We start from the raw sequence: 25273 nt of genomic DNA on the forward strand, positions 1-25273 counted from the left end.
TTCTCCTCTGTCTGCGTTGGAAGGAACATTCTCAGCCCGGTGCTTTGAGGTTCTGATGAACCCAATTCGAGTTCCAGTGGGTGGTGGAAATCTAGAAGCAGATATTCGTCTGTGTAGAGGTTTTCTGTAGACTTCAGTGTTGACGCCTCCATTCTCTTACGCAGAGTCCAGAAACAGCAGCTGGTTGTCCTTCGTGTCTTCTCTGGTGAACTTGATGTTGATGCTCTCCATGAAGGTTCTACTTCTTGGGCTTTTATTCTGACCCAGGTGTCGTCCACATATCTGAACCTCTGAAATCAGAGCTCTGTTCTCCACTTCCTCCATGTGGAGTTTGGCCACAACGGGTGAACCTGGAGAGCCAGTGGACCGGATGAGCTTCTGTCTGTAGAGACTTTGTTCTAGTTGAAGTAGGCGGTGGTCAGACAGAGGTCCAGCAGCAGGAGGAGGTTGGTTCTGTCTTGCAGGAGGTGTTTTCAGACTTTGTTCCTCCGATGTGAATGTGAAGAGTGATGTTTCATCCTGGATGTGATGTTTCCTACCAGCGGTGCTAAAATCAATGCGAGGTGTTCAGCAGTGTTGTGGGTGATGGAGATGATGGTCTGAGTGGAGCTCCCTCCTTGTGTATTAGTGGTCTGTCTTGTTTTTGGTTGTTCATCAGTGGAAATACTCTTCCCTCAAAAGTAATCTGATTACTGTGAGTTGATACAGTTTAGAATTTTTGGACCTTTTAGTGCTATTTTACAGAACCGTCGTGCCTTCGTATCTAATTCCGCCTTGTTCCGCCCAGCGTAGGGATGCTAGAACGTGATCCAAGCAGCACCAACAGGCATTATCTCAGAAAAATGAAGTCTTTCTTGACTATATGGGTGATGAGCTAACAAAGGATGTGGTTTGAACAGAAACAAAGCAGTGGTAATGTTTTAACTTAAGTTCAGAGTGAGCGTAACCAAAATTACAAACAAAAACACACTAATCTGCTGAGCATGAGAAACATGCCTAGCATGAGAAAAAACAGGCTAACCCAAAAATGGCAGCTCACTCCTACTATACATAGTACTATACATAACTCACAGTTTACTAAACAACGACTGGATTGTGCTGGATGTTTGCTGGTTGGAATCAGTGGATGGATGGATGGCACGCACAATGCCGTCCTTCCACCTTTAGTACCGGTCTTCACGGTCCCAACCAATCGAGCGCCGACCCGACATCCTGACGTCCAACTCTGGCGGTGATACAGCACAGCTCTATTTGAATATCAGACTGACACATAGAGGAAAACACGGGAAAAACACTATACATACATGACCACAGTCGTTACAACCTCTACATCCTACTGACCTGAGATCCTGTTTAATGGCCGCAGTTTATCCTCAGGTGAGTCTGAATCAGTTCCAGCAGATCAGTGTTGTTCAGACCATGATGGATTCAGTGAATGTGGTTCAAGTGTTTGCTGAATCAAAGCAGCTCATTGATTTCTGCAGGAACTCCATTAGACAGTGTTTGTTAATGTTCAGAGCAGCTGTAATTATGGTGAAGAGCTCCTCTTTATGCTCTTTATTCACTCCTCTCCGTCTTTTCTTCTTCTTCTCTGACTCAACACTGTTGAGCTGTTGTTTCCTTTCACAGCAGATTTACATTTTAAAGCTTCACCGAGTTAATCCTCCAAACAAACCAGTGGCTTGTTCTCCATAAGAACCTCGTCCTCCCTCAGCACTGATTCTGTCTTTAGTCTCGGAGGACGTTTGAATCTGTGAACCGAAGCTGCAGCTTCTCATTTAAACAATGATTTAATCAAACATCCTTCAGCCTCAGAGGAAATGTTCAGTTTTTAAAGGAGAGTTCAGTTCATGAAGCTCCTGAATATGAGCAGAGAAGCAGGTCTGAATGCTGTACCTGTTCTCAGGTAAAGCTGTGTTTGATTAACTGTTAAATAAATGACTGAACATCAGAATGAACTGAGCTGAACGCTGCTGCTGTTCTCACAGATGGAATCAGGTGAAGTCAAACAAAGGCTGCTCTCACTCGGCTTATGAACTTAATCCATTTGTTCCAAATGTGATGGAATTTGTCTTTTTGGATCTTCAAAGAAAAGTCAGCTTTTCCATTTTGAATATTTCTGAAACGATGCAGTCGCAATCTTCAGTGTAGATGAGGCTGGATTTAACTGAAGAGCCTGCAGCAGATTTATATCCTCAGCTTTAAAGGCAGAACGTGGCCAGATAAAGGCTCTCAGAGTTCAGGGGTATTTCAGTCCTGAATATCGTACTTAATGTTCTGTGAATGCCGTCCAATATGAACCCAGTGTGGGGGAGTCCCAGAATATATGACCATGATTTACATCCACTGAGTCACAGTCTTCAGCATGTCAAAGTCAAATTCTGCTGTTTTTTTAGTGTGAGGTCTTGAAATATCTCATTATATTTCTGCAGCGGTGTTCGCTTCAGACTGTGGAGGTGAACCAAAAGTTTCAACTCAAGAAACTTCTTCCTCCTGTTGACATGAACGAGATCCAACTGTACAATGTAGACACTGAAATAGTACTGGAACTGCAGTATGGGCAAGAGTAGAATCCAAAAGACAGGAGCTGAAATGTTCTGATGAAGGTAAAACCTGTCACAACATGCATAAAAATCAGATTCTACAGAAACAAACAGCATCAGTTTTAAATCTGATTCGATGTTAAAGACGATAGACTGTGACTCATTTTGCAAAATCTGTTGTTGAGCCATAACACGAGTATTTTTTATTTTATCAGATAAAACAGTCTCAATTCAGGCTCAGAACGGACTTACAATCTGTAATTCTGTTCCCTACATGTAATTATGGTTGTCACAGTAATGTCGCATCAGCTTATTATAATGTGTAATTGAAGCAAAAATTTCTGCAGTAGTTTATTTACAACAAAAATTCAAGTTCAGGTAATTGAAGGAAATTTGCTTGATGATGTCACTTACCTTCACCTGGACAGCTCTGGTTCAGGTAAGTTCTGCAGGTTGAACAATTAAAATAATAAGGACATTTAGAGGTGAAACTTTCAATCTTTTTACAAATAAATTCTGTAATTTAATCGACCTGCTCAGCTAAGGAGAGCTTTTAATGTTTATAAGTTGTTTTTGTTTTCAGGATTTCAATATCGTGTGTTGAAATACACAACTGCAGCTGTCTGTTAAATTCTAATGTGATAATTCAGGTCATTCAGAGTGTAGTTATCAGCGTTTAGATGTTTTAGGAGGTTTTTAAGTCACGGCCTGTTTCTGACATGTTAAGCAGTAAATGTTTTTTCTGACGGATTTAGTAGAACATCGTCAGCAAACTGAATCACCTTCTGCTAAGGGTCTACAGCTTTTGGGAAGAATTTTTACTGTTTTTCCCCCCTTTTTTTCATATTTTTTAAATACACAAGCATGTGAAAACTACAAAAAGACAGTTAAGTGTCGAACAGGAAATAACTTTAACCCGTTGTGCTTCAGTTGCGCTTCAGTGTCCCGCCCGCGGTACACTTTGAGATCTGCATAAGCAATTTGCTAAATGTCTGAAACTGCAAACCCAATTATACAAACACTATACGCCGATGGAAAGCTTAGATTCTCATGAATCCGCCGGTATAAACCACTTTCAGATGCGATTACCACAGCGGGTGAGAAAAACACATTTGTCCGACAAAAACAAATATTCATCCATCCGTTCTCTATACACGGCTTCAAAGCACACAGCGCGACTCACATTTCCGGGTTCATTATTACACACAAAAAAAAGATTCCACAAAAAACGGCCATAATCCAACCTTTTACATCAGATGACACAAGCCAGTAAACTATTTTGTCCAAAACATGTCCTGAAGTCGGTATAAAATCCCCGAATCGGTCGTTTTCAAGGAAATGCACCTCCCGATGCGCGTCCAATATTCCCCGTATTTTTCGTAATTTTTTTTATTTAAAAATAGAATATTAGCAATTTTTTTGTACTGAAAACGGCTGGAATTGACTGAAGCTTAAAGGGTTAAACATTAAATTCATCCACATTTGGTCTGGTTGAATAAATCCAGCTGATGTTTGGGTCGACGAGCAGTAAATGGTTTTTGGTATAATAGAAAATGTATAATAGAACATCGTCAGCGAACTGTCTGATCTTCTTCTAAGGGTGTACACTTTTTGGGAGAATTTTTACAGTTTTTTTTTTGCATTTTTTCCTATATTTTGTTAAATACACAAGGATATCAAAACTACAAAAAGACAGTTGTGTCTAACACGAAGTAACTTAAACTACCTGTGAATAACCATACATTTCCTTTTTTTGAACATTTTTACATCAGACTGCTTAAATGCATTTGCATAATTCTTAATATTTTTTAAAATCTTATATTTTTATCGGTCTTATCTGCTATCTCTAGTATGTTGGACGTTTTGTATGTGTAGTTTGCTGCTTGTGTTTATTATGCATATTATATTACAACTTACACACAGATGCTCTGGCACAAATGAAGTTCTATTGGAAAAATAAAGTTCTTTTGAATTGAATAATTCCACAAACATTTAATTTGTATTTAATGGATAAAACTGTTCAATTTAAGGTAAAGGATTAGAATACATTTTCAAAAATTACATTACATTTGTGACAAATAGCAGAAAAAGATGTTTTAGTGCTGTAATTTTACATGTATTTGTTAGAAGTTTTTGCACCAAAAATGTTGATTGAATGTTTCTATAAGTGTATGATTTCTGTATTCTGCAAATCAACTGTTGTATCTTAAAGCTTATTTAATAGTTTGAACACATGTAAATATCCTTGTTTAAACCTTAATTTACATCCACGTTTGGTGCCGTTGAATAAATCCAGCTGATGTTTGGGTTGAGATTCTGCAGCCTGAGCTGGACGGATGTGAATAATTTATCTTTCACACTGAGAACACTGATGGGTCTCGTTCCTCTTTGTCCTCCTTCGTAGTGACTTGAATACTTTCCATATATTCAGCAGTAATAAAGACTGATGCGCCACTAAAACCTGAGGACGTTTAATTTACAGATGGCTGATTCACATCTTTGGCAGAAGCTGGTTGAACGTTCATTCTGTCAGTTTGGTTCTGAATAAAGAGTCTCAGTGGGACTTTTGCTGCAGAATCAAACCTTTCAGAGACCTTGTAAAGCTTTACTGTTTCATTTCACCCGTTTTTGGCTTCACTGTCGTATAAATTGTGTTTTCCAGTTGTGTAACTTTCTGATTGAACAAACTGCAGCTGTTTTAATGTTCCTGGTGATTTCAAGGCTTTCTGTTAAGATTTTGTATGTTTTTGTAGTGATTTTGCATCTTTAACGTTGATGTTTTTTTACATAACTCCACTCATCAGTAGAAGATGTTTCGCCATGCTGGATGGATCTCCACCAACCTGCTCCTCTGTTCAGGGTTTCTGAGCCATGCTGCATTCATTTTATTCATCCAGTACCTTTGGTTTTCCTCTCAGTCTCTTGTCCTCTCCATGTTTGTCTCATATGTGTCATTTTGTGTCTTGTTCTTGTCATTCTGTCTTGTTTTGGTTGTTTTGTCTCATTTTTGTTGTTTTTTGTGGTCATTTTGTGTCTCATTTGGGTCATTCTTTGCGTCTTTGGGGCTGTTTTGTCGCTTTCTGATTGTTTTGTGTCTCTTTTTGTTGTTTTCTGCATTGTTTTTATCATCAGCATTTTTTTAGTTATTTTTTTGCGTCTTTGGAACAGTTTTGAATTTACCTTGTGTCTCATTTTAGTCATTTTGTGGTGGTTTTATCTCCTCATCCTGTAGATGTTTTTCCATCTCTATGTTTCCTCTCCAGACTTTTCCTCTCGCCTCTGCTCGTCATCAGTAGAAAGATGCTTCACCATGCTGAATGGATGTCCAACACCTATCTCCTCTGTTCACTGTTTTTGAGCCATGCTGCATTTATTTTTTGAATTTTTTTATCATTTGAACAAAGTTTGAACCGTTGTAGACAAGCTTTTAGGTCATGTTGGACATATTTTTGTCATTTTGGACAATTTTAAGATTATTTTATACAAATTTTAGGTACATTATTGTCTCTTTTCTCAGTTTTTTGTCTTGTTTCTCTTGTTTGGTCTCATTTTGTTCGTTTTACATCTTCTTTGAAGTTTTGCTTCCTGTTTTGTCATTTTGTGTCTCATTTTTGTCATTTCCTGTCTCTCTTTGTAGTCGTTTTTTCTCCTCAGCCTGCAGATGTTTTTCTGTCTCCATGTTTCCAGACTTTTCCTCTCCTTTCTGCTCATCATCAGTAGAAAGATGTTTCTCCATGCTGAATGGATCTCCAACAACTTTCTCCTCCGTTCACTGTTTCTGCTGTGTTTATTTTATTGGTTTTGCTCTCAGTCTCTCTGTGGAAACACTGCCTGCAGTTCAACCTGAAAACTCTCTGAATGTTTCCAGATTGAGTCGATCCTGGAGAACCACAACCAGGAGGAGGTTCTGGTTTTTCAGAATCTGGTTACAGCTATTTATGTTTGGGGAATTTAACCCTTTACGCTTCAGTGCGTCGTAGGTGTACCGCCGGCGGTACACCTACTAATTTGCATAGGAATTTCAAGAATGTCCGACGGCTGCAAACACGATTATACAAACACTATATGCCGATGGAAAGCTTAGATTCTCATGAATCCGCCGGTATAAACCACTTTCAGATGTGATTACCACAGCGGGTGAGAAAAACACATTTGTCCGACAAAAACGAATATTCATCCATCCGTTCTCTATACACGGCTTCAACGCACACAGCGCGACTCACATTTCCGGGTTCATTACTACACACAAAAAAAAGATTCCACAAAAAACGGCCATAATCCAACCTTTTACATCCAGACGACACAAGCCAGTAAACTGTTTTGTCCAAAACATGTCCTGAAGTCGGTATAAAATCCCCGAATCGGTCATTTTCAAGGAAATGCACCTCGTGATGCCCGTCCAATATTCCCCGTATTTTTTGTAATTTTTTTTATTTAAAAATAGAATATTAGCGATTTTTTGTACTGAAAACGGCTGGAATTGACTGCAGCTTAAAGGGTTAAATGGAACATGTATGATAAAGTGATTTATGCTCAGATTTGGTGAAGATTTTCTGATGGATCATTGCATCTCACGTGATGCATTCAAGGACCATCAGACTATTGGAAATCTAATCATAATAAGTCTTTACGGTTTTTGGCTGATGGATAGTGTCATGTTGGATTTTTTTTTAAGATAACACGTTTTTCAAACTTGAAATGTATCATTGATCAGCTGTAGTACCTGATTGTTCCACCAGGAGGAGCCTCTCCCTGTTTAATCCTGTGGAGACCAGAGGAGGCGTCACTCAGACTACAGTTCATGTTAAAGCAGAGAGCATTGTGTTAATTTAGCTAGCCACGGGCACCATGACAAAGACTTCTGCATCATTTAATGAACTCCAACCAGAGCTGATGCATTGAAGACCTAGCTAAAGTTCTCTAGGTGTTCAGGAACCTTGTTGTCAAGCTCTGGTCTGAAATGTATGTTTGAGGTTAGAGCAGTGGTCACAAACTTTTTTCAAGCCAAGATCACTTTTCATGTCAGACAAAAAGCAAAGCGCTATCATCCATTTCAGATTAACTTTACAGCTTTTAGATTCTAAAATTTAGAAATACAGAAATCACTTCATGACTCATGCTGTATCGTTTTACTGCCAAAACATTTCAAACGTACATTTGACAGTTGACATGTAAATTAATAGAAGAGTAGTGAAAATATATTTACAAATGTGAGCCCTTGTTTATATTTCAACATTCAAAACTGAAGCATGAAATCATTGCAAGAATGATACACCAGGGCACAAGACAAGTCAACCTGAACCTCTGTCCTTTTCAATGCATCACAGTCACAGTTAGTGTGATGGTTGTGTCTGCAGCCCATCAGTTAAAGCCTGTAGTTGGGCTCATAGCTGGAGACACCTAGTCTCACACAGTCAGCAAGGTGTCTGTCAGTCAGACGGGTCCTGTGCTTTGATTTTATTATTTTCATGCGTGAAAACACCCCCTCACAGAGATATGTGGAGCCAAAATAGGGTTTGACCTTTACAGCACAGAAGGAGAGAAGGGGAAACTTCTCTCTGTTTACAAGACCCCAAAAGTGTCTGTCTTTAGCCCTTTCCTGCAACTCAGTGTCATTTTGCAGTTCAGTGATTTCCATGTCCACACCATTTGGTAAGGAAAACACCTGAAGCTCAGCAGTGAGAGTGTCTGTGGGAATGAATGGGTTGCTGATGAATCTAACTATGTCCTCCATTTTATCTATTTCTTGAAAACGCCTGTCAGATTCGGCCCTCACTTTATCCAGATGGACACAGAAATGTTCAGGGTGGGTTCTCTCACATTAGTTTAAAGTCTGTCCAGGTTTGGGAAGTGTGTGAGTTTTCCATTTCTCAGCTGAGAAATCCACAGACCGAGTTTGGCCTTAAATGTGTTGATCATGTGTGTTACATCTCTGTCTTTACCTGCAACTCTGTGTTGAGCTTGTTCATTTAGGCTGTCAGGTCTGTGAGGAATCCCAGATCACACGTCATCTGGCAGTTCTTTCTGATGCTCTTTACGTGATTCCAGAAATGAGCGGCTCTCAGGCAACAGATCAATAAAACGCTGAAGGACTTTTCCGCGACTTAACCAACGCACTTCAGCATGCAGAAGCAAATCACCATAAACTGCATCCACCTCATCCAGCAATGACTTGAATAAACGGTGCTGCAGTCCCTTCGCTTGTATGGAATTAACAATCCTTGTCACCAGCGTCATTAAATGGGAAAAGTTCACAACCTTACTAGCAAGAGCTTGATGGTGGATAACACAGTGATAATTGACAAAAACGGGGAAATCAGGATCTTTGTGCAGTGCAATAAATCCAGCGGGTGTGTCAATCATTGCTGGAGCCCCATCTGTTGTTGCACACATACTGTTTGAACTCGGTGAAAATGTTCTCGCCCCGGTCCTCTCCTTCAGTGGTAAAAGAGTCAGGAAGGCTTCTTTTGAAGTTAAATCCTCAAAAGTCATCCGAGCAAACACCATCAGCTGTGCTGTGTCGGTCATGTCAACCGATTTATCAAACTTGAGAGAAAAGCATTCGCACAAAGATAAATCTGATATCAATTGTTGGGATACGTCCTCTGAAAGAGACTCAATCCTTCTCGCCACCGTTGTTGGACCAAGTGGTACACTGTCAATTCCATCTTTGATCACATCCTTTTTTTAAAAGTGTCTGAATAAAGTGTCTGCAGTTGCAGACATCGCCTCCTTAAACAGTTCTTCATCGGTGAAGGGTTTCTTGTGTTTAGCCAAAACCTGACTTGCATGAAATGACGCCTCAGTCGCGGCCTTATTTTTTTCCACCTGCTTGGTAAGAACTTGCTGCTGGGCCTTCAGTGCTGTCTTCAGCTCCATAACTTTGCTGGTGCGCAGGGCGCTTTTCGGCAGGTACTCCTGCTTGAACTTGCCATGGTTTGTGGCGCGGTGACGCTCCAAGTTACCGTTCTTTGAGAGAGCAGTAGACTGGTGACAGATGAGACACACAGGTTTGTCTTTAACCAATGTGAACAAAAAGTCATGTTCCCACTCAGAGTGGAAGTGGTACGTTTTCGCATTTTTTCTGTGTTCATCCGCCATCTCGACTGCTAGCCCTGCTGAGTGGTTTCTTCTTTGTCTGTTAAAATGCTGGTAGGCCACAGCTGATGATTTGGATGACCGACAGAGTGGCAGATTTGCAACAAAACTATGATTGGTGTGAAGTAGTAAATATGTATTTTTAAAAAATATTTTACGTTATTTATTTTTAAAATTTTTTTAAAGATCGACATTTACCTGGGCGAAGATCGACCTGTCAATCGTGATCGATGGGCTGACGACCATTGGGTTAGAGTATACTGAGGGTCCACTATCTCCAAAAGAAAACCTGCCTTCTCTACATGCATGTCAGTAACTATGTTACTGATGAGCTGTTGTACCTGGTTATACCACCAGGTGGAGCCTCTTACTGTTTAGTACAGGGGGTCCTTGACTTTCGTCAGAGTTCCGTTCCTACTGCGTGACATAGGTCAGTTTTTGTCGCAATTCTGGCGAAAATGAAAACAAAGCTGTTACGTGCATCATGATATTGGTCAGTTCTTTGGAAATGTCATGAATCCCAACGACTTTCATGCATATATGAGTCATTATACAAGAAGATAACAGAATATGTTGCACTGTTTTGACACTTGGCAACTAGTTTCACGTAACGATGAAACCGTACGTCATAAACCGAGGACCCCAGGTACTATAGAAACCAGAGGAGGCATCACATAGAGTACAGTTCATGTTAAAGCAGAGAGCATTGTGGGTGTTTAGCCAGCAACGGGCACTATGACAAAGACTAATGTAGAGGTTAATGAGCTCCAGTCAGTGCCTATGTGTTGTAATCACCGAACACTGGAGTTAAAAAATGATGAGAAGTCAGATATTAACATGTAGAATAATTTAAATGTAAAATGATTCTGGGACAGAGTCACAATGTGGAACCTCAAGGAATAAAGATGTAAGATTTCTTCTCTTTTCAGTACAGACAAAAGCTCACCTCCATTAATTGAATTTAAGACCCCGTTAACTTGAAGGGAAATTACCTTTACAGATCCTCTTTCTGCTTGCTGAAGTAAAATGATCACTGTGCTTTTCTCAACAGAAAACCCCAAAAAGCAGAACTAAGACAGGATTGTTTGGAACGGAGAATGTTTGAGCGTTTTCCAGACTTTGAACAGTCTGTTTGCTGACCTGCTTCAGCTCTGAGGGATTAACAGTCGTGGAAAATCCCTCTTTTATGTCTCATCACATCACTATGATTTTAGCTTCCGTTTCACAGCTTCTTTTTCAGTCTGTGTAGAGGACTGTTGAAATGATTGAGTCAGTTTACGTTATTATCCTTCAGGACCTCGTTTATTCTCAGTCTGAGATTCATGGTCTGGTTTTTAGTGGGTCCACATGAATCCTTTCTGCTGCTGCTTCTTCCTTCATTTCTTTATTTGGAAAGGTTGTTATTACAGAGAGACACCACAGGATGAAAGATTACTGGAGTCAAACCTGAAGTCAGGACTCGCCAAGTCAAGTGTTTCCAAAAACCTGAAACTGAGAATAATGTTCAGCTGAATTCATGCTGCAGTTTCCAGATGTTCCTTGAACGCCTCATTAGTCTCCATCAGTTACTGCAGCAGCTCAAAGACCAAACATGAGTTAGAACAGAGTCAGATAAGAAGTTCTGATGTCACATTTACCTGAAACTAGGTGAGTTTATCTACAAAAATCGTCCAAAATGACAAAAAGCGTCCAACATGGAAGAAAAAGTCCAACATGACAAAAAGCGTCCAACATGGAAAAAAACGTCCAAAAGGACAAAAAAACGTTCAAAATGACAAAGCGCGTCCAACATGGGAAAAAAGTCCGTGACAAAAAACATCAAAGATGACAAAAAAGGCCCAGAATGACAAAAAATATTGAACATGACAAAAAACATTAAACATGACAAAAAACATCCAACATGACAAAAAGCGTTCAAAAAGGAAAAAAAACAGTCCAACATAAAAAAAACAGTCCAACATGATAGAAAATGCCTAAAATGGTTAAAAAAAAATGTTTGTGGCAAAAAAATGTCCAACGTTACAAAAAACATTAAACATGACAAAAAAACGTCCAAAATTACAAAAAACATCCAACATGACAGAAAATGACCAACATGGCAACAAAAACGTCCAACATGGGAAAAAGCGTCCAAAATGACAAAAAAGACCAGAGGAAGCGTCATTCAGACTACAGGCGGTTCATGTTGGAGAGCATTGTGGGAGATTATCTAGCAATGGGCGCCATGACAAAGACTTGTGCATCGTTTAATGACCTCCATCCAGAGCTGATGCATTTGTGGTCTTGCTAATGTTCAGTAGGTGTTCAGGAACCCTGTTGTAAAGCTCCGGTAGCAGCCGACTTTGTGTTTCTTTTGGAGTCAAGTCTTCTTTTTCAGAATTTCTGTCCTGTTGCAGCGCAATAAACGCTGTTAAATTCAGTTTAAAAAACTCAGCACATCCAAGCAGCTTAAATCAGAGTAAACGATGTTCTGTCACTTCTTCACGGAAAATAAGAATTGTGAATTTGTTTCTGTATGGAGCTGCTAAAACAGTTGAGGAAACCTGACTTTATTTCACTGATTATCTGTTTCCACTGTTTGTGTTTCATCTGCAGAGTCTGAGTCGGGAAAAAGCCTTTCAGTCCGACACCGAAGGAAACCAGGTGTTCAAAGGACACAGGTGAGACCACAGAAAGTCGTCTGTTCAGGTGTGAACAGAAAGTTTCCTGCTGTTTTTGATGAGTGGACCAGAAATGAGGTTCCATTTTAAATCCAGTCTGAGCAGCTGAGCTCCTCTTGGGTTCGGTTTAGCTGTGGCGTCATGCTGATTAACACCAGAGAAACCAGAAACCAGAACCTGGACTCGCCGCTCCAGTCATCTGGCAGCAGTTAAACAAAAAGCAGAAACAAACTCTACAGAACACGCTGATATACAAAGTGCAGGACAAACAGCAGCTCACATCCTAAAGCTGAAGGATGTAAATACATGAACACAATATTGACTTTATTTATATAGCAGCCTGAAGAACAGCGTTGGCAAGGTGCTTTCACTGTAAATCAAGCGAGACATTGACGAGTCAGAGCAGTCAGTTAACCCTTTAAGGCCTGAATTTATTTACAGTTCTATAAAAAAATTATTATTTGTGTTTTTGCTTTGAAGCTGATGCTAAATTAAGCAGAGATTGTTAATTTGTCTATAGCACATACAATAGATATATAATACTAGAGGATGTATAATGTCGGTTCCACTCTGACCGATCCTACAAGTATTGATCAGGGTTCTGGTTCTCCTGAGGAACCCGCTGACTCGTCTACTTATTTATTTATTTATTTAATTAATTAATTAATTTTTTCTACTTATTGATCATGAAAGCTTATTGATCAGGGTTCTGGTTCTCCTCAGGAACCCGCTGACTCGTCTACTTTTTTTTTTTTTTAATTAATTAATTTATTTTTTTCTACTTATTGATCATGAAAGCTTATTGATCAGGGTTGTGGTTCTCCTCAGGAACCTGCTGACTCGTCTACTTATTGATCATGAAAGCTTATCGATCAGGGTTCTGGTTCTCCTCAGGAACCCGCTGACTCGTCTACTTATTGATCATGAAAGCTTATTGATCAGGGTTGTGGTTCTCCTCAGGAACCTGGTGACGTGCCTCTCGGTGTCGATGGATGGGACACTGTTACTCTCCGGGTCACATGACGAGACGGCTCGGCTGTGGGACGTCCAGAGCAAACAGAGCGTTCGCTGCCTCACGCACAAAGGTAAGCCCCGCCCCCTGGTGACATCACAGAGAGAGAGGTTGTCCATCTTGTTTTTGTTTTTTATTTTATTTTCGCAAGATTTTTAATAAACAAAAACACATTGAATTATATGAGCAAAATGGAGTGATCCATCTCATTACTCCACGAAGGAACGCGACAGATTTCTGAGATGATTGGCGTCTGTCTGTCTGTCTGTCTGTCTGTCTGTCTGTCTGTCTGTCTGCAGCATTACTCAAAAACAGACCAACGGATTTGGATGAAATTTCCAGTAAAGGTCAGAAATGATTGAAGGACCAAGTGATCAGATTCTGGCAATGATGCAGCTTATAGTCTGGATCCATGGATTGGTTAAAGATTTCTGTTTCATTCCCAGATAGCAGCATCGTGTCACTGTAACCATGACAACCAGTGAACACTACATCAGCTGATTGTGATCCTACTACAAATCCACCTCTGAGGACTTATCAGGACTTATCCATCAGAAATGATCCAAGGGACAACTAATTAAATTGTGGGGGTGTTTCTGAGTCCCATCAATTCCTGCCCCCCACTACATATTTAGGTCACGTGATTTGGTATCCATACATAACGTACACATGCAGAACACACGCCTGTGCTCAGAGCAAGGTCATTTTTTAATAAAGATTTCATCCGTCGGAAATCATACAACTTTAAATTTCTCCAAAATGACTCAGATCGTTTAAACTTGTCCAGAATGACTTGAATCTTGTCCAAAAACCCACAGAATATGTCCAAACTGACTAAGTTTGTCCCAAAATAACTTAAAATTTACCTGAAATGACTCCAAATGTGTCCAGAATGCCTTGAATCTTGTTCAGAAGTGCTGAAAATTGGTCCACATTTTTCCCTCACTTTGACTCGTTTTTCAATCTTAAGTCTTGCAGCTCTGTGGAACCAGAAGATCATGAATTAGAACTCAGAGATGTCTTCTATGCAGCAGTTAGAAGACATTTCTAGGATTATCTATTCTACTGAACTAATCCAAAATAATTCACAACTAGTACTAAATAACTCAGATCATTTAAATTGACTCAAACTTCCCCAGAATGCTTTGAGTCTTGTCCAAAAGTGCTAAAATGTCCACGTTTCTTCACTGTGGTTCATTTATGATCTAAATTCCTGAGTTCTGCAAAACCAGGACATCATGAAGGAGGAGAGAGACCTGTCTTCTGTCAGAAGGACTCAGAATGATGAAAACCAGAAAAAATTTCTTTGATTTATTTATTTTAGAAACATATAAAAACCTGGAATATACACATCTTCAGATGTCCGCTGGTTTTAAAACATTACAAAACATGGAGGACTCAGTTTGGGGGTTTATTTCACTTAACCGGTAAATGACCTGCAAATATGGACTCATTAATAACTGATGGTAAACTAACACCCAGAGCTGATCAGAGTGATCATTTCTTTGCGGTCACTAGGAGGTAGATTGTTGAGCTTTGGTTTGTTTGTTGCGTCTGGTCTTGTTGTGTTGGCGTGGTTTAAATCGGACGTCTTGTTTTGACGTCTGGAGGTGAAGCTGATTGTTCCTCCATTGGACGTATTCTAGATGTTGTATCTGCGTTGTGGACAGTAACGCCTGTCGTGGTTGAAATTGCGCTGAATCATGCCATTCTTGGTGTTTCTGTGGAGGTGAAGGTGAGTTTAACCTCGGCGTCGCTGCTGGTTTTTTAATGAGGCTTCTGGTCTTCCGGCCTTCGTCTCTCCAGAGGAGCTTTTTGCTCTTCTGTCTCATTCATAATAAGTGATGGTGTGGCGGCTGACAGGAACACGAGGAAAAAACGCCCCGCCGTGATCATGACGGGCACTTTGTAATTAACCAAATCCTCTCTGCTCACTTCAAACGGACTGTCAGGAGGAGATAATCCCTCCTTTGGCTGGACGGACGGACTCTGGTCGTCCCCCGCCTCCGTCACGTTTCCAGACTCTTCCTTCTCACAATGAGCCAGACCGGGTGTTAAAAGCAAAAGCTTCATCCTCCATGACAGCAGCGCTTCAAACCGATTAGTCTCAGCAGAGCACATCCGGCTGTTGCACATTTATAAAGCAGAGGAGACTCAGCTTTCACTCTGCATTTCTATCTGTTGTCTTAAATCACCACTTGATCGTCTGGAGATTAAAGCTCAAACAGAACCAACGTGTTTGTCTGCTAATTCAGATCTGAACCTGACTATCTCGACACTAAAGCTCCTTTGATGTCGTTACACCAGAAAACGTCAGTATGATGAAAGAGCGCCTTCAGAAACCATCAGCTGCACATCAGACACCAGCAGAGAGCATTGTGGGAGTTTAGCTAGCAACGGGCACCATGACAAAGACTGATGAGGAGGTTAATGACCTCCCACCAGAGCTCAGGTGTTAAAGACCAACTGGAATCAACAGACTTCCTGAATCTTAGTAACTGAAGGAACAAATATTGAATCTGAAACTGGACAAATGTCCACTGTCATCAATCTGTGTTAACCAGAAACCATCTGGGCTTCTCTGGGAGGCTCTTGAACTTCCCAGAGAAGTCCAGATGGTTTCTACTCAAGCTCCTCAGGCTACTTTATTTTTATACTTGCACTATTTTATTTGTATTTTTATTTATTTATTTTATTTTGTTTTAATGTGTACAGCACTTTGGTAGACCCTGTTGTTTTTAAAGTGCTTTAGAAATAAAGTTGGGTTGGATTGGATTGAGGCTCCTACGATTACCACGACCTGGATGACCGAGAGTCTCCACAGACATAATCATTAAAATAAATATAGTCCAGTGGATATTATGCAGAATGCACTCGGAACGAGGTGTAATTATGTGACGATTGACATTGGTCTGTCTGTCTGTTCGCAACATTATTCAAAAACGGAATAACAGATTTGGATGAAATGTTCAGTGAAGGTCAGAAATGACACAAGGACCAAGTGATTATATTTTGTCTGTGATGCAGCTTATGGTATGTGCTCACATAAGTTTTACCTGCATGTAAACATGCCACATCTGAAAATTGCCCGCTTGGTGGGCGTGTACTTGCGGCCACCTGCCGACCTTTGTCTCCAACTATCCTCTCTGATTGGACAAACGTATCGACTCGGGCGGCTGTCTGCTCTTGGATTTCAAGCCGGATCAATATGGTGACTCAGTCACAGACTTTCTCTTTAATTACAAAAACACTTCAGCGAACAGTGTCTCTGAAAGCATTTGAGGCGTGAAACAAGCTGCTGAATCTGTACTGGTTTTAGTTCAACGATGGCTAGTTTAGACGTTTGATGAAAGTTTTGCGTCGGACCTCCGTATGCCACATCGAACTTACATGAAGTAGAAGTCGAGTCTACTTGAGTTGAGTCAGTTCAAAAGGCAGCGCAATGGAACCAGCATGCAGGAAATTGATGGATCCTGTGGACACATACCTTTATTGTCTGGATCCACGGATTGGTTAAAGATTCCTGTATCATTGCCAGATAGCAGCACGGCGTCACTGTAACCATGACAACCAGTGAACACTACATCAGCTGATTGTGATCCTACTACAAATCCACCTCTGAGGACTTATCAGGACTTATCCATCAGAAATGATACAAGGACTGGGCAGCCTTGGAGGAGGACTGTGCTCTCTGAGTGCTTTTCTTATTTTCTTTTGGAGTTATTTTGGAATCACATAAAAGTTTGTTTTGGGGATTTTGGGGTTTTTCTTGCGTTTCTTTAAAGCACCTGGAGCTGCCGTGTTTGGAGGTTTTTTGGTTTTTGACAATTTTTTTCTGATGTTTTGTGTGTCGTGTGTCAAAGAACTCTGTGAAAGAACGCGGCAGAGCTATATGGCGAGCAGCGTTGGTCTGTCTGTTCACAACATTACTCTAAAACGGACCAACGAATTTGGATAAAATGTTCAGGGAAAGTCAGAAATGACATGAGGACCAAGTGATGAGATTTTGGCAGTGATGCAGCTTATAGTCTGGATCCACGGATTTGTTAAAGATTTCGATATATTTGTGAGAAAGCATCATTGTAACCATGACAACAAGTGAACACTACATCAGCTGCCTGCTGACGAACACGATTGTGATCCTACTACAAATCTACCGCTGAGGACTTTTCAGGACTTATCCATCAGAAATGATACAAGGACTGGGCGGCCTTGGAGGAGGATTGGGCGGCCTTGGAGGAGGACTGGGCAGCCTTGGAGGAGGACTGGGCAGCCTTGGAGGAGGACTGGGCGGCCTTGGAGGAGGACTGGGCGGCCTTGGAGGAGGACTGGGCGGCCTTGGAGGAGGACTGGGCGGCCTTGGAGGAGGACTGGGCGGCCTTGGAGGAGGACTGGGCGGCTTTGGAGGAGGACTGGGCAGCCTTGGAGGAGGACTGGGCGGCTTTGGAGGAGGACTGGGCGGCCTTGTAGGAGGACTGCGCTCTCTGAGTGATTTTCTTGACTTTAGAAAGGGAGGCAGTTTTATATCTGATACAGATAGTAATTCATAATTTATCCCAACAACTTGCTTTATATAACATAACTACACCTTGATTTTTAGTTGGAAAGTGTTTCTGCTTTTATAATGAAATAGTTCGATGTAGCTTGTTGATCAGTGATTTATGGTGTCGCATTTAATTGGTAAAACTCTTCTGAATTGGCATCCTGCTGCCAACTATATTCTCCCTTTATGACAGCAGACATAATCTAAGGATCAAGCAGAAGTTTCATACTGATTAATTAAAAAATGTTTGATTGGTTCTGATATTGATCTATGACATTGGATCAGAACGTTTCTACTTCAAACTGAAGCTGTGTGCAAAAAGCTGGACAGAAATATGTTTATCTTTCAGTTTCTCACCTTTGACACATCATTTCTCTCCTGGATCATGACAGAAATAAAGCAATTTCAGGGACCTTTGTCTGTTTACGCCAAAAAATGATCAGATTGACGAATACATAATGATCCACTGAGATTCTGAGAAAAGATAGAACTTTATTAATCCTAAAGGAAGTTCCAGAACTTGAACCATGAGATTAAACAAGGTAATAATAAGATTTAAATTTGTCAGTGAAAATAGAAGTCAAGTGAAATAAAACCAGAAGAGAAAAGTAAGAAGTAAAACTGGCCATGGAGTAGTTCAGTCAGCTTAAACACAGGACTGTAACTGATGTTCACCAAATGATCTAAAATAATATTCCAGATGTTGACGTTATTTCTGCTGTTTGATTCAATATTAGTTGGTTGAATCCAGCTGCAGTTTAATTTTGCTTGTTATTCAGCTGGAATGAAGTCATTAACAGAGTTTCACAGTTTAGATTGACAGTGGCATGAATGTTTCATGACAGAATGTGGGTCAGTGTGTGGTTGTGTGTCTGACAGAAAATCTCCAGTAAAACTCCAGTTTCCTCCAAACACAAACTGTTGGTTCCAGAGAAAAAAAATCAGTTTGTAGTTTATTAATCTGTGAATCGGTGAGTTTCATCCCATCACTTCGCTGTGATGCTGCTCAGCTGTGGATTTAAACTTATTAAAAGGTTCAGTCAGAGTTCATGAGGAGCGACGAGAGGAGCGCAGATATGAATCGTATCTGCAGAGTTTCTGCTGCTTCAGGCTGTCGAGTCTCAACGTGTCAAACCTGCAAAGTTATTAAGAAACATTCGTCTGACAGCAGAGCGGCACTGCTGCAGGCGTCAGAGGGAGACCTCTTCACTGCACCAATATCTCTGACACCATCAGGATTCATTACCCAGAGAGACGCCGACAGCAGCACCGGGCCCTGAACGCATCACGCTGCAAAGAAGTCAGTCCTGATGACATGGAGACACCTGAACACATCACGTTCCACTTAAGCTCCTTCAGGACCTGCCCCTGTAGCCTATGGTTGATTGTGTAGGTGAGTTACACAGGTGAGTTATAGGAATGGCATACAGGTGTGTTCCATCTCGGTATCTGCAGTGCGCTGGCAGCTCCTCAGCCTCCAGCTCTCCCTCCGTCTGATTCATTGTGCTGGAACACATTCAGACCATTAGTGTGATTCCAGCAGCAGCAGCCAAGCAGTCGATCAATATTAGTAATTGAGTGGGAGATAATTAGCTGGTTTCTATTAGCACAACAAGCAGCAAATATCCTCTGACTTCTCCATTCAAACCATCACAGGTCGTGTTTTTATCCACAGTTTCACTGAACCTTTTTCTTCCTGATTTACAGCAGTGAAGGAGGAAACTGTAAGAACGAGGTGGAACCTGAACATTAAGAATCAAACTACAGGGATTACTACTAAAGAAACTGATTAAAGCCACTCTGAAAACACATCAGCACCTTCAGGCACGATTGGTGTGTTAATTGAGTTTGATGTTCATGTTGTTAAGTCATCAAACATTTATACTGATCCATTTATACAAACATATATTTACACTTTTGGACTTTAGACATTGGACCAATATATATGTTGGACCACCATAGGCGTTGGACTAGTATGTACATTGGACTAATATAAATGTTGAACCAGTATGTACGTTGGACCAGTATAGATGTTGGACTAATATAAACATTGGACCAGTGTAGACATTGGTCCAGTGTGTATGTTTGACCAGAATAGATGTTGGATCAACACTTTCTGCTTCGTCAGACTCTCAGCTGAGATTCAGGTTTGTCCTCACTTGGCCGCTCGTCTCCATGTCTGTGAATTATTCATGGCTTGTCGCCATAGTGACCTCAGCATCGTGTCATTGACCCGCAGTGATGCTAATGGAAGGGGCGTGTCCTCAGCCTTCAGCCTGTTGTCTCTTCACGTTTCCACCTGAGTGGTCAAAGACTATTAATGAGCAACGTGACGACTGATGGACCGAAACTTGGCAAATACAGAACCTGTTCACAGCTGGAGGTCTCATAAAAGACTAATGTCTGGTCCTGCAGGACACCAGACACTGGACAGACACCAGACAGTCATCCAACAGACACCCATATATTTAGTTCCTGCAGGAGGGTTGACTGTAAACAGTGGAAGAACCAGAGGAGGAGGTCAGGATCTTCTGCCGTTTCCTTCAGAATTCTACTGTAATGTCTTGATAACATTCAAACAGCTGAACTGTGATTCATGTTTCTGCTCCAACATCTGATCAGCACGGTTTCTGTTCACAACAACAGAATCATCTCCATCCTCGACTCTCCAGATCTGTCTCCCTGTAACTTCTTCCACACTAACTTACAGTTGAAGTTTCTCTGTTCTGACTCTGTTTATGGGATGGATCTGACATGTTTCCAGGACTTTAGGGAGAGTTCAAATGTAGCAGGAGCTCTGGGAGCAGAGCAGCACTGAGACACTGATGGACCTGAACTTTAAATCAGGGTTTCGATTTTTCTTCTCTTGCAGTCTGAACTTTTTGATTGCACCTTTTACATGATTCATGTTCAGGATTGGCTGTCGGCTACTTCTTGTTCTGGTCTTCAGGTTTTTATCAATTATTTGGACTCTGGATTGTAGTTGTGATGCTCCAAGCTGTATTTTTTGGGTTATTGTTTGACAGATATCTGAGTTTAAAAGCTCCTAAAACAAGCTGAAGAATTACATTTTCAGCTGCTTCCTGTTTTATATGATAATTGTAATATTTTAATAATCTATTTTGATCTTATAAAAGTTTTCTGACCAGTGTGGTTGAGCAGAGATGAGGGAACAGTCAGACGCTGTGAAACAGGTGAGATGTTTGGTTCTGTCAGCAGGTTCTTCACAGTCGCTCCCTGCTGTAATCATCAGACGTTTGTCAGTTCACTCGTGCGTAAAAAACGCTTCGGTCATTACTGCAAACATCTTCGTGTCCCGAGTGATTTGTCATCTCACAGCCTCTCAAATTGATCCTCGAGGTAATCTGAGCAAAATTAATTTGAAAAATCCCCAGACAGGAGTCAGGAGTGACAGCAGGTCGAGGCTCGGCGCTGTCGGAGGGAAACCTCCTCCTCTGGAAGAATGAAAACAGAGGAGCGAGCAGGAACTGTTGAGGATTTGGGTGTTTTATGGAGGATTGAGGGGTGGAGGTTGCTGCTCTCAGAGGCAGTAAATCAGCTCCCACATGTTGTTTCCTCGCTGTGATTTGGAGCTTTTGTTGGCGTGAAATGAGTCTGGCAGAGCGTCGCCTCGTCGCCTCGGCTGCTGATTTACTGATTGAAGGCAGAGCAGAGAGACGCTCTGTCTTTGTGGCCTGCTTCTGATAAGCTGGAAATCAAGAGTTGTTTCCGGTGAAAGAATGGAAATGTTTTTGTGCAGTGATTGAAGTGGAGGCTGAGCAGATTAAAGCTGCCGTTGCTGCTTCGCCTCCTGCTCAGCTTAAACAGGTCGCTGCAGATTTATTCACATCTGGTTTTCTGAACTTGACCAACCTTCATGTTTGTTAGCAGCTGGCAGTGTGCTGCTTCACTCATTTTAAACATTTTTAACAACATTCGTTCGTCTTCGAGATCAGATACTGAACGACCGAACGTTTGACGGGATCGATCGGTAAGGCTTGATGAAAAGTTCATGAGTCAAGACAGTTTGGTTTCTACAGTGTCAGAATGAAGATCAAGATCAGTTTCAATAGCATTTGCAGCTAACAGTTGATCTGTGGATTATTTTCTGGATCAATCAATCAGGTGTTTCATCTTTCAAATGTCAGAAACTGGGGGAAAATGTGGATCAGTTTCTTCAAATCTCTTATTTAATCCAAAGATATTCAGTGTCCTGTCTTAGAGGAAACAAATCAAAAAATATTTGTGGCAGCCGTCAAATGGAAGTGTAAAGAGAAGGTAGATGGTCGCCATGGTTACGGATAGAGAGGACGATGGGATTGTAGCAGTTTTTAGGTCATAGTGGTTACGTTTATGTCCATACTGCTGCTGTTTGAATGACCATTTTTACAGTGATTACAGAAACTTTCACCTTTTATCCACCATGATTTTCTTATTTTCACCTTCAGCTGCTCATAACTCAAAACTCAGTGTATTGACCATTTATTCACCTTTAAATTTATTGCGGCCACATAGCGGTTACTGACGGATGTCTGTTTACATGAGGGATGCAAATTTAAAGGATTGTCTTCAATAGTCATCAATGTTATTAATCAATAATCGATTAACATGAACGAGAGGTCATATATTTTTAATCAAATTATTACCAGCAGATGTTTGATTAACTGAACATTCAACCAGCTGCTAAAGAAAGCTGCTGTCGGACATATTTATGCAAAAATTAAGTAATTTCATCAAACACAATTTTACAACAACGGACCTTCCTACAAGACCGGAATCACCAGATCAAGGCTGAAGAACCCCGAAGGCTGAAGAACCCAAGAGGAAGAACACTGTAGGCTTACGAATTTGACACTGCTGAGATTCTATATTATGAAAATTCAGAAACGAAAACTAAATTTGGATTAATCAAAAGATGTGGAGGAGAACTGTTTGTAGAGACCCTAAAGGTCTTGGACCCCTGAAGGTCTGAATTCCCTGAACAGTTGCTGACTGACTCTAACCCTGGTTTGGGTTTTAACTTTGCAAATATTGAACTTACAAAAATCCTGTCAAACAGTTGAGGAGCCATGAGATGGTTGACTCTGACCATTCCACCCAGACCTCCTCCATCCTCCATTCTAAACGGAACCCATGTAAGGTCTCATGTTCCATGCTCAGGTGGATGTCTGTGATGTGGCCCTGTTCTGGACTCGTTGGACTCCTGAGGTTTCCATCAGAGACACTGAAGTCATTTGAGACACTTAGATTGCAGCAGCTTTAATATTTTACAGTGAAATCAGAAGTAGAGCAGTTTTAATATTTTACGCTGAAATCATTTAAAGACTTTCAGAACATCCTCGGGTCGCTCTGGTTCTACTGGGAACGCTGCCGTTTGATCCGTCTTTGTCTTCAGGTTTCACTAACAAGTTTCTGAGTTCTGATTGTCTTAGTGAAGACACTGATCCAGATGTCAGATAAAATGAGGGCGTATGATAAGTTGGTGTAAAGATGACTGAGCCCAGCAGAACTGATAGAACCATCCATCCATCCATCACAGGGCTACATATACAGACAAACAGTCACACTCACATTCACACCTACGGACAATTTAGAATCATTAATTAACCTCAGCATATTTTTGGGCTGTGGAAGGAATCTGGAGTACCCGGAGAAAACCCACGCATGCACAGGGAGAACATGCAAACTCCATGCAGAAAGATCCCAGGAAGGTCGGGACGCGAACTGGGAATCTTGTAGCTGCAAAGCCACTGTGCAGTCCAACCTGGGAACAATTTAAACTTAATTATCTTGCTAAAGTATTGATTTGTCACATTTTCCTTTTTGACGAGCTTCAGTAGGAGGCAGCTGGACTTCTTCTGGTTGGTAAAAATGTTCCACCTTCAACAGGTTTCCTCAGTTCTGACATTTATCCATGGTCACCCATGTGTCACATGACTGAGAGGCTCATTAACAAAAGTCATGAGTCGTGGCTTAATGATGTTCCAGTTAGCTGTACAGCACCACATATCAGCCGCACAAAACACAGTTCTGACACGGGTGACCTAAAATAAAACCCCTGAAACTGAGGACACCAGTTGAAGGTGAGACATGTCCGAGAAGCACTAAGAGAAGTCTGTCTTCACTCCAAAGCTCTGAGGGTTAACATGTCCAGCGTGTTGGGAACTTATTCAGACGCCACACATCTGATATCTAAGGATGTTTTGGTCCCATCAATCAAAGATCAGAATCAGAACTGATCAAATCACTTTGCAGCTTCTTGGTATCAACCATCAGCTGATCCGTTCTTTATGTCTGCTGTCCTGTTTAAAGGGAGAACAGTTTATGGCAGGATGTTTGGGATGCTAATTTAGAAATATTGTCTGAATATTCAGCAGCATTGTCAATCATCAACTGATAACTGAGATTGATCACGGTGAACATTAATTGTGATGTTTTAGATTCATTATTTGTTCCTCAGTCAGTTCTGTTCCATCAGTTACTTGGATTCAGGAACTCTGAGTTCTGGTTGGAGGTCATTAACCTCCACGTTAGTCTTTGTCATGGAGCCCGTTGCTGCTGAAGTCCCACAGTGCTCTCTGCTTTGACATGAACTGTAGTCTTAGTGACGCACATTACAGTAGCAAACAGGAAGAGGCTCCACCTGGTGGAACAACCAGGAACTACAGCTGATGTACATTTACTGATATCATGGAGAGTATACAAGTTTAATACATCTTTTAAAGCTTGTGGAGCCTCAGTACATCCTACCCTCTAACACTACATTTAACAGTGTTCTACTAGAGCTTTACAGCAAGTTTCCACCTCCAGAACATAAAGGAACTGACAGATTCAGCTGCCAAACATAAACACTGGACTAGTATTAATATCTGTAATGAACTTGAAGTATGTATTGTCCAGTAAGTGCTGTCAGACTGAACTGTGGTAACAAGAGTTGGACTCTTTCTTCACCCTTACAGAGAACCCAAAAAGTCGGACTAGTTTGTTGGTCTTTTTGGGTTTCCTGAGGTTGCCTGCTGCTCTGCCTCCTGTCAGACTGTGATGTGATGAAAGTTTGATGGTCAGTTTTTCACTCAGCCTTCAGCTCGTCTCTTCATGTTGCCGCTGAAATGTTCAGCTGAATACCAACTACGGCTCGGACCGACTGAGGAATCATCGCTTCAGATGAACAATGTTTCTGTCAGGTTTCAGTGTTCAAAAGCTGCAGGATAATTAACTTTTTATCAGCTGTAAGTCGCAGGAGGTGAACGAGAGCTGTGTGCCGGTGGTGTAAAAAACAAACTACAAAATCACACCGAGTGCTTTCAAATAAAAGCCAAAGTGTGTTTTATCAGAAGAAACAAAGCCATCTGTCAGTGTCTACAGGAACTCAAACCTTTCAATCAATCAGAGAAGAAAGCAGACTGAAGTTCGGAGC

General features: G+C 41.1%; 1 protein-coding gene across 2 annotated transcripts in view; it reads left to right on the forward strand.

Moving 5' to 3' along the window:
- The window catches only part of wdr18 (WD repeat domain 18), a 40864-nt gene that overhangs the window by 12746 nt on the left and 2845 nt on the right, over positions 1-25273 (forward strand). For both annotated transcript variants that reach the window (XM_051947540.1, XM_051947539.1), the window contains exons 8-9: positions 12237-12301; positions 13262-13386. In XM_051947540.1, the coding sequence (XP_051803500.1) occupies positions 12237-12301; positions 13262-13386 (190 nt within the window). The remainder of the gene's footprint in view (positions 1-12236; positions 12302-13261; positions 13387-25273) is intronic.

This window comes from Acanthochromis polyacanthus, chromosome 4, assembly GCF_021347895.1.
Source record: "Acanthochromis polyacanthus isolate Apoly-LR-REF ecotype Palm Island chromosome 4, KAUST_Apoly_ChrSc, whole genome shotgun sequence".
In the NCBI taxonomy this organism is placed as follows: Eukaryota; Metazoa; Chordata; class Actinopteri; family Pomacentridae; genus Acanthochromis; species Acanthochromis polyacanthus.